The 9911-nt window shown below is 49.5% G+C and overlaps 2 protein-coding genes across 4 annotated transcripts; one reads left to right on the top strand and one right to left on the bottom strand.

The window, feature by feature from the left end:
• Positions 1-825: 825 nt before the first annotated feature.
• Positions 826-4881, bottom strand: LOC131834338 (heat shock 70 kDa protein 1-like). 3 transcript variants are annotated; one of them, XM_059178865.1, is made up of 2 exons: positions 4807-4881; positions 826-3064 (listed from the first exon to the last, which is right to left on the bottom strand). In XM_059178865.1, the coding sequence occupies exon 2, from the start codon at positions 3049-3051 to the stop codon at positions 1126-1128; it is 1926 nt and encodes a 641-aa protein (XP_059034848.1). In that variant the 5' UTR covers positions 3052-3064; positions 4807-4881; the 3' UTR covers positions 826-1125. The 3 variants fall into 3 exon arrangements, with proteins under 3 accessions (XP_059034848.1, XP_059034847.1, XP_059034846.1); XM_059178864.1 differs by lacking the exon at positions 4807-4881 and adding an exon at positions 4535-4787; XM_059178863.1 differs by lacking the exon at positions 4807-4881 and adding an exon at positions 4635-4787.
• A 250-nt stretch (positions 4882-5131) lies between these two features.
• LOC131834340 (heat shock 70 kDa protein 1-like) lies at positions 5132-7565 on the top strand. The gene has a single exon (XM_059178867.1). It carries the CDS (start codon positions 5342-5344, stop codon positions 7265-7267), a length of 1926 nt encoding a protein of 641 aa, XP_059034850.1. The 5' UTR covers positions 5132-5341; the 3' UTR covers positions 7268-7565.
• Positions 7566-9911: the final 2346 nt, after the last annotated feature.

Below are 9911 nucleotides of genomic sequence, written 5' to 3'. Positions count from 1 at the left end.
AAAATCTCCATTTCTCATCTCCCAGAAAAGTACCCATTTGTCAGCAGTTTGTTTTAAAAATGTTTTCTGTATGTAAAGGATGTAATAATAGACTCTATGAGTACACAGATGCTGGATGCCCTAGACCTCACCTTTAAATGTCATAAGGAGAACATCAATCAGAAGTTTGTTCCCCCAGCTGAACCCTAAGTACCTAAACCGGTCTTTCACTGAATATAAGCAGAAACTACAGTGAGCAACTGCTCCAGCTGGAGCTAAAGGTGCCTGATGATTAAGAGTCATTTTCCTGCTGGAAACAATTAGCTCATGAAAATTCAAACACTTTCCCCTAGCCAGTTTAATTAATCATTCACAATGGGTTCACAATCAGACCACACTCACACTCTTCATGAAATCGTTACCTTACTTTTTAAGGTACACTCACAGTCTAAAGATACCAAAAAAGGGGTGCCTGGCTTGCTCAGTCAGAAGAGCATATGACTCTTCATCTCAGGATCATAAGTTTGAGCCCCACATTGGGTGTAGATATGACTTGAATAAATTTAAAAAAAAAAACAGGGGATCCTGGGTGGCTCAGTCAACTGGGGTCTGACTCTTGGTTTTGGCTCAGGTCATGATCTCAGCGTGGTGGGATCGAGTTCCACATCGGGGTCTGAGCTCAGTGTGGAGTCCGTTAGGGTTTCTCTCTCCCCCTCTCTCTATTCCTCCCCTCAGTGTTTTCATGTGTGCTCACATGCGTGTATGTGCTCTCTCTCTAAAATAAATCTTTAAAAATAAATAAAAATAAACTTAAAAATAATAAATCAATAAAGATACCAGAAAAAATTTGTTTTAGGAACAAGTTTACTGACTGACATTTAACCATCCACATAGGAAGAAGAAAGTTGGGAGGTCAGAAATAAATAGCAGACATTCGAATTCATCAAATGGTTCAGAGGGGCCTAGTTTTCCTAAAAGTCAGAAACATGGACTGTGAAAAGATGGTATACAAAAGATTTGTCAGAATCCGAAAGGATGGTAACTTAGGTTCAGGACAGTCAATTCAATAATCATAACAACGTTTGAAGATGAGGGGAAGAAAATTCACCTTAGAGGCACCCTAGAACCCTCCAGCTCCGGATAAGATTAATCTACTTCTTCAATGGTGGGGCCTGTGGCGGCCCTTCCAGGAGTATACCCCGTCCCACAGGAAGGCCCAGTACATCCTCCCTGGTAGAGTTTTGTGATGATTGGGTTACACACCTGCTCTAATTCCTTTCTCTTATGATCAAACTCCTCTTTCTCAGCCAGTTGATTGGCCTCCAGCCATGAAAGCACCTCAGTGCATTTTTCCAGTATTTTCTTTTTATCAGACTCACTAATCTTGCCCTTCAAGCCTTCATCACTCACAGCACTCTTCATGTTAAAAGCATAAGATTCTAAAGCATTTTTTGCAGAGATTTTCTCTCTCTGGACCTCATCCTCAGCTTTATACTTCTCAGCATCTAGAACCATGCGCTCGATCTCCTCCTTGCTCAGACGGCCCTTGTCGTTGGTGATGGTGATCTTGTTGGCCTTGCCGGTGCTCTTGTCCATGGCTGTTACATTGAGAATACCATTGGCATCGATGTCAAAGGTCACCTCAATCTGAGGCACTCCCCTGGGTGCAGGAGGGATTCCAGTCAAGTCAAAGCGCCCCAGCAGGTTGTTGTCCCGCGTCATGGCCCTCTCGCCCTCGTACACCTGGATCAGCACGCCGGGCTGGTTGTCCGAGTAGGTGGTGAAGATCTGCGTCTGCTTGGTGGGGATGGTGGAGTTGCGCTTGATCAGGACCGTCATGACGCCCCCGGCCGTTTCCAGCCCTAGAGACAAGGGAGCGACATCCAACAAAAGCAGATCCTGTACCTTTTCAGACTTGTCCCCCATCAGGATGGCCGCCTGCACTGCCGCCCCATAGGCCACGGCCTCGTCGGGGTTGATGCTCTTGTTGAGATCACGACCATTAAAGTAGTCCTGCAGCAGCCTCTGAACCTTAGGGATACGAGTGGAGCCCCCCACTAACACAATGTCATGGATCTTCACCTTATCCATCTTGGCATCCCGAAGGGCCTTCTCCACAGGTTCCAGAGTGCCTCTAAACAAGTCTGCACACAGCTCTTCAAACCGGGCTCTGGTGATGGATGTGTAGAAGTCAATGCCTTCATAAAGTGAATCAATTTCCAAGTTGGCCTGGGTGCTGGACGACAGGGTCCTCTTGGCCCTCTCGCAGGCTGTGCGCAGCCGCCTCACGGCTCGCTTGTTCTGGCTGATGTCCTTCTTGTGCTTCCTTTTGAACTCCTCCACGAAGTGGCTCACCAGACGGTTGTCAAAGTCCTCCCCTCCCAGGTGGGTGTCCCCGGCAGTGGCCTTCACCTCAAAAATTCCATCGTCTATGGTCAGGATGGACACATCAAAAGTGCCTCCACCTAGATCAAAGATCAAGACATGTCGCTCTCCCTGACCTGCTTTATCTAAGCCATATGCAATGGCAGCAGCTGTGGGTTCATTGATAATTCTTAGCACATTGAGACCCGCAATCACACCTGCATCCTTGGTAGCCTGGCGTTGAGAATCATTGAAATACGCTGGTACAGTGATCACAGCATTGGTAACGGGGTGGCCCAAAAAAGCCTCAGCAGTCTCCTTCATCTTTGTCAGCACCATAGAAGAGATTTCCTCAGGATAAAAAGCTTTCTTCTCTCCTTTGTATGACACCAATACCTTGGGCTTCCCTCCTTCATTGATTACTTGAAAAGGCCAAAGTTTCATATCTGATTGCACGACAGGATCATTAAACTTCCTGCCAATCAGACGTTTGGCATCAAAGACAGTGTTCTGGGGATTCATGGCTACCTGGTTCTTGGCTGCATCCCCAATGAGCCGCTCCGTGTCGGTGAAGGCCACGTAGCTGGGGGTGGTGCGGTTGCCCTGGTCATTGGCGATGATCTCCACCTTGCCATGCTGGAACACCCCCACGCAGGAGTAGGTGGTGCCCAGGTCGATGCCGATGGCCATTCCCTTAGCAGTAGCCATGGTCTTCCGAGGCCTGAGAAGAAAAAATGAAATGAAGTTTTGGCACAGGGCTTTTTTATTTCATTACTTTCAATTGTAGAAAAATACACAATCTGAAATTTACCAACTTAACTGTTTTTTTAAGTATACTTTTCAGCAATAAGTTCATTCATATTGTTGACCACCCTCCAGAAATCTTTCTAACTTGCAAAACTGAAATTCTATACCAATTAAGCCACTCTCCATTCCCCTCCTCCCTCCAGCCCCTGGCAACTACTATTCTACTTTCTATCTCTATCAATTCAACTACTCTAGGTCTTCGTATTAATAGAATTACACAATAATTTTTTTTATGTGAATGGCTTATTTCACTTAGAAAGATGTCCTCAAGGGCGCCTGGGTGGCTCAGTGTGTTGAGCCTCTCCCTCCAGCTCAGGTCATGATCTCAGGGTCCTGGGATCGAGCCCTGCATCGGGCTCTCTGCCCAGCGGGGAGCTTGCTTCACCCTCTCTAGATTGGCCTCCTGCCTCTCTGCCTACTTGTGATCTGTCAAATAAATAAATAAAATCTTGAAAAGAAAGAAAGAAAGATGTCCTCAAAGTTCATCCATGTTACAGCATGTATCAGAGTTTCCTTACTTAAAGCTGAATAATATTTATTATATGTATATAACACATCTTATTTAGTCATTCCCTCCTTGGACACCCAGGTTGCTTCTACCTCATGGCTATTGTGAATAATGCTGCCATAAATTTGGTGTACAAGTATCTTTTCCTAGTCCCTTCTTTTACAGAGAGTGCTTTTTGGACTAGAGTATTCTTAACGAACTGGAAGCAAGTGGAAGGCACTTAGCATATATTGTGTTCAATTTTCACAGGGCCTACTCAACTACCTTGCTCCTTTATCTGTGATGTTTTATTCTGCAATCGTACCTGTCTTCCTGCTGAACTAAGATTATTTTATGTTTTGGTCTCCTCAGGGGACATGAATCCTGATGATTGGGTTACACACCTGCTCTAATTCCTTTCTCTTATGATCAAACTCCTCTTTCTCAGCCAGTTGATTGGCCTCCAGCCATGAAAGCACCTCAGTGCATTTTTCCAGTATTTTCTTTTTATCAGACTCACTAATCTTGCCCTTCAAGCCCTCATCACTCACAGCACTCTTCATGTTAAAAGCATAAGATTCTAAAGCATTTAGAAAACCAAATCCTTTGGTTTAGTTATCTTCCACAGCTCCTTTACGCTCAATTAGGGATTTCTTGGGAGTAACATTGGGCCAGTGGGGTGAAAATGGCTGCTAGGAAACCAATCAAACCCTCAAAAACTATCTCAGACAAGACAGCACCAACAAGCACTCTTTCTCCAACCTCCGCTGGAGTAGGGCTCTTATCTGAAGACTAATCAATCAGCTCCTCCACCTCTTTCCAGCAGCTTTGACAAATCCCACCCACCTTGGCGCCCGCCAAAGAATTCCCCTTCCCTGATTGGTCAATGCCCCATACCTTAGACTAAAACTATAGGACGTTCAAGCATTTTCTCAAACACGGATATATTAATCTTGCCTACTGCCGTTCCATTTCAGTGAGAGCCCACCAGGCTCACCTATTGTCCCGTCGCCTGCGATCCAGTTTGATAATGTTCTGATTGCGGAGCCCCTGAGGGTGGGGGCTCCTTCAACATCCAAAATGCGCAGCCGGTGTTCCCCCACCCCCCACCCGCCCCGCCCTACAGCTTTGAGCAGACTCCGGTGCTACCATCCCGATTGCTTACTAACCCATGAGGTCAGAGGCAGCAACCCCATTGTAACGCGTCTGGGGGGGGCAGCGTCAACACTGCCGCCCCCGCCCTCCAAGCCCCTCCCACCTCCTCGCACTGACCCCGCCCTCCACAAACACTTGCCAGCCCTAGCAAGCCCGAGAAGAGTCTGGAGAGTTCTAGGAGGGGCGGCGCCCGAGACACCGATTGGTCCCAGGAAGCCTGGAGGCGGGACGCGAGGCGAAACCCCTGGAATATTCCCGACCGGGCAGCCCCGCAGAGCTCCGCGATTGGTCGAGGACGGAAAAGGCGGGGCTGGATGAAGCGTTATAAGCGCAGAGCCGCGCCGCCGCCGGCAAACAGCAAAGTGGCAAAGAGGCTCCAGGCTGTCCTGAGGCGTCCGCTAGCGCAACTTTCGCCGCGTTGTTGAGGCCCGCTCCGCGCCTTCGCGAGTTTGCAGCTTTCGAGAAGACCGAGTTCCTCGTCGCGGATTCCGACCGCCTTTCCAAAGCCTGAACCTGAGCGCGGGGCAAGGAAGAGAGCAGGGCAGCGGCATGGCGAAAACCGCGGCCATCGGCATCGACCTGGGCACCACCTACTCCTGCGTGGGGGTGTTCCAGCACGGCAAGGTGGAGATCATCGCCAACGACCAGGGCAACCGCACCACCCCCAGCTACGTGGCCTTCACCGACACGGAGCGGCTCATCGGGGATGCGGCCAAGAACCAGGTGGCGCTGAACCCGCAGAACACCGTGTTCGACGCAAAGCGGCTGATCGGCCGCAAGTTCGGCGACCCGGTGGTGCAGTCGGACATGAAGCACTGGCCCTTCCAGGTGATCAGCGACGGCGATAAGCCCAAGGTGCAGGTGAGCTACAAGGGCGAGACCAAAGCGTTCTATCCCGAGGAGATCTCGTCCATGGTGCTGACCAAGATGAAAGAGATCGCCGAGGCGTACCTGGGCTACCCGGTGACCAACGCGGTGATCACCGTGCCGGCCTACTTCAACGACTCGCAGCGCCAGGCCACCAAGGACGCGGGGGTGATCGCGGGGCTGAACGTGCTGAGGATCATCAACGAGCCCACGGCCGCCGCCATCGCCTACGGCCTGGACAGGACGGGCAAGGGGGAGCGCAACGTGCTCATCTTTGACCTGGGCGGCGGCACCTTCGATGTATCCATCCTGACGATCGACGACGGCATCTTCGAGGTGAAGGCCACGGCAGGGGACACCCACCTGGGAGGGGAGGACTTTGACAACCGGCTGGTGAACCACTTTGTGGAGGAGTTCAAGAGGAAGCACAAGAAGGACATCAGCCAGAACAAGCGAGCCGTGAGGCGGTTGCGCACGGCCTGCGAGAGGGCCAAGAGGACCCTGTCGTCCAGCACCCAGGCCAGCCTGGAGATCGACTCCCTGTTCGAGGGCATCGACTTCTACACGTCCATCACCAGGGCGCGGTTCGAGGAGCTGTGCTCGGACCTGTTCCGCAGCACGCTGGAGCCGGTGGAGAAGGCGCTGCGCGACGCCAAGCTGGACAAGGCCCAGATCCACGACCTGGTCCTGGTGGGGGGCTCCACCCGCATCCCCAAGGTGCAGAAGCTGCTGCAAGACTTCTTCAATGGGCGCGACCTCAACAAGAGCATCAACCCCGACGAAGCCGTGGCCTACGGGGCGGCGGTGCAGGCGGCCATCCTGATGGGGGACAAGTCTGAGAACGTGCAGGACCTGCTGCTGCTGGACGTGGCCCCGCTGTCGTTGGGGCTGGAGACGGCCGGGGGCGTGATGACCGCCCTGATCAAGCGCAACTCCACCATCCCCACCAAGCAGACGCAGATCTTCACCACCTACTCGGACAACCAGCCCGGCGTGCTGATCCAGGTGTACGAGGGCGAGAGGGCCATGACGCGGGACAACAACCTGCTAGGGCGCTTCGAGCTGAGTGGCATTCCTCCGGCGCCCCGGGGGGTGCCCCAGATCGAGGTGACCTTCGACATCGACGCCAACGGCATCCTGAACGTCACGGCCACAGACAAGAGCACCGGCAAGGCCAACAAGATCACCATCACCAACGACAAGGGCCGCCTGAGCAAGGAGGAGATCGAGCGCATGGTGCAGGAGGCGGAGAAGTACAAGGCCGAGGATGAGGTGCAGCGCGAGAGGGTGTCTGCCAAGAACGCCCTGGAGTCCTACGCCTTCAACATGAAGAGTGCCGTGGAGGATGAGGGTCTCAAGGGGAAGATCAGCGAGGCGGACAAGAAGAAGGTGCTGGACAAGTGCCAGGAGGTGATTTCCTGGCTGGACGCCAACACCCTGGCTGAGAAGGATGAGTTTGAGCACAAGAGGAAGGAGCTGGAGCAGGTGTGTAACCCCATCATCACTGGACTGTACCAGGGGGCGGGTGGCCCCGGGGCCGGCGGTTTTGGGGCTCAGGCCCCCAAAGGGGGCTCTGGGCCTGGCCCCACTATTGAGGAGGTGGATTAGGAGTTCTTCCTCAAATTGTTCGTGTTTGTGTCGGAGACCGTTGGAATTCAGGACTCTTGCATTGCCTTACATGTCTGCGTATCATCAGCTCTCAACTTTCCGTTTGCCTAATTTCAACGTTCTCTTTCGGTGAATTCACATAGTTCCCCTTTTCTAGAGTCTAAATGTAGCAAGAATTAATACTGCCATCTTTTGTGCCTTTCTTTTTTGTAATATCCACACCAAACAGGCCTTTTTTGTTTTGTTTTGTTGTTTTATTTTCTGCTGAGTAAATAAACTCAATAATTTGTGTTCCCTGCTTCTGTGTTTTATTCTGAGGTTAGAGTCTGTATAGGTTGGTGTTTTGCTCTAAAACTGGTAATTTGTATTTTAGGTAAGTCCAGGATCTGGAGAAGTAAGTCTATATATTGCATTGTGAGCTCTTGCTTTCAGGCAAATGGTATGTTGGAGTTTTTTTTGTTTTTTGTTTTTGTTTTAAAACAACTTGTATTGGGTAGGTTGGGTCTGGTTGTAGAAAAGGTTAAGGGTTACTGACGTAGTGCCTTGAGTTTGGCGAAGGGGTTGACCCTATGTAAGGGTGGCTTGGGAAAGGGGTATTGGGTAGGGTGTTCCCAGAGAGGCTGGCAAGAGACAGAAGGGAGAGGCAGCTACGTGTGAAGGTCCTGACTGCCCATTCCTGAAAGTGCCCCTGGTCTGTCAGAGCCATGATGTACAATCTGGTTTCAGCATGAAGGAACAGGTGAGTCCTAAATTGGTAGTGAGGAAATGTGAGATAAAGCACTGGGTTGCCCAGTTAGGATTAGCCACTCTGACCTCTTGTTTTCATACGTTAAAATGAAAGAGTCTGGTTTGATGCCTCTGTCTATAGTTCTCATTTCTGAGAGGTTACTGAGATAGAAGTATCACATTTCTGACTGGTTATTTACGTTTTAAGTACCCAGTGAGTATCCAGAAGGAACTGTCACTGAGTTGGTGCCCCAGCAGAGGGACCTAATAGGTCAGTGCTCTTATGTACCAGGCACTGTTTGGGGGCCTTTTATGTGTTACGAATCCTCATTCTACTGAGAGGGGGTGGTGCATAACTTGCACAGGTGAACACATGGGAAGACTTAATTAAAATTACCGTAGTGGTTTAAAAAAAATTCAGTTCAGCAAAGGTGTTAAACCTAGATTCCAACTCTGGTTTCCTCCGTTTTTGCCAGACTGTCCCAAGTTCACAGTAATTTTGGTTTGTTGGTTGGTTGGTTTGTTTTTTTACCATGCCTGGTTCTGGGTTGGTTCTAACTTGGGTTTCATAATCATTACCCCTTTGCCTTTGCTTTATGGAATCCCAAACAATTATATCAGATAAACACTGGGACTGATAACAAAGGCTTAGTATTTGTTAACTGAGAAGGGGGGAGGTCTACAAGTTTTCTTCCCATGCATTAACTTCCCTTTGAGATACTGCATATCCTAGCTGCTAGTATTCTAGAAATAATCCCCTTCACAACCTCCTTGTTGAAAAACGCTGCCACAATCCTCAAGGCTTGGGAAGGAAACCCCTTTAAGAATCCGTTGCATGTGGAGATTACAAAGTTGTTTGGGAACAAGATAGAGATGGTGGTTGCAGATCATTGTGGATATACTTGGTATCCCTGTTAAACCCACTTTGTTATTTTTTAATTTTTGTAAACTCTACACCCAATGTGGGGCTCGAATTTTAGTCCCTGAGATCAAGTTGCATGCTCTTTAGGCTGAGTCAGCCAGGTGCCCCTGAGTTGTGCACTTTAAGGTGGTTTTTATGTTATGTGAATTTCACTTCATCAACAAAAACTTTTTTTTTAAAGATTTTATTTATTTATTTGACAGACAGTGATCATAAGGAGGCAGAGGCAGGCAGAGAAGAGGAAGCAGGCTCCCTGCTGAGCAGATGGCCTATGCCGTGCTTGATCCCAGCACCCTGGGATCATGACCAGAGCCGAAGGTAGAAGCTTTAACCCACTGAACCACCCAGGTGCCCCACAACAAAAACAATTTTTAAAAAATAGTCTCAAATAAAATCTTAAAAAAAAAAAATAGTCTCACTCGGGGCACCTGGCTGGCGCAGTGTAGGTTAAAGCCTCTGCCTTTGGCTCAGGTCATGATCCCAGGGTCCTAGGATCTCGAGCCCGGAATCAGGCTGTCTGTTGGGCAGGGAGCCTGCTTTCCCCCACCCCCCACCCCCCGCTTGCCTCGCTGCCTACTTCTGATCTCTGTCAAATAAATAAATAAAATCTTAAAAAAAAATAGTCTCAATATTCCATAGAAGCATTTTCTGAGTTTGTTTTCTTCAGAGCCCACCAAACCTTTTAGTAAATAAATAGCCACTTCTCTTTTTTTTTTTTTTAATTTTTTTTTTATTTGACACAGAGAGATCACAAGTAAGGAGAGAGGCAGGCAGAGAGGGGGGGGGGGGGGGGAAGCAGGCTCTTCGCTGAGCAAAGAGCCCGATATGGGGCTTGATCCCAGGACCCTGAGATCATGACCTGAGCTGAAGGCAGAGGCTTAACCCTCTGAGCCATCTAGGTGCCCCAATAAATAGTCACTTCTGAAGAAAATCAGCAATCTGGGAATGGCCCATACATGTGGACTTTGTTCTGGAAGTATGGAAATGGAAATCTAA

Source organism: Mustela lutreola, chromosome 6 (genome assembly GCF_030435805.1).
Source record: "Mustela lutreola isolate mMusLut2 chromosome 6, mMusLut2.pri, whole genome shotgun sequence".
Taxonomy (NCBI): Eukaryota; Metazoa; Chordata; class Mammalia; order Carnivora; family Mustelidae; genus Mustela; species Mustela lutreola.
The sequence above is the reverse complement of the archived record's forward strand: the minus strand, read 5'-3'. Positions and strand labels throughout refer to the sequence as shown.

Excerpts from the sequence above, each read along its gene's own strand:
- LOC131834338 (XM_059178865.1), bottom strand. The coding sequence starts at position 3,051 with ATGGCTACTGCTAAGGGAATGGCCATCGGCATCGACCTGGGCACCACC.
- LOC131834340 (XM_059178867.1), top strand. The coding sequence starts at position 5,342 with ATGGCGAAAACCGCGGCCATCGGCATCGACCTGGGCACCACCTACTCC.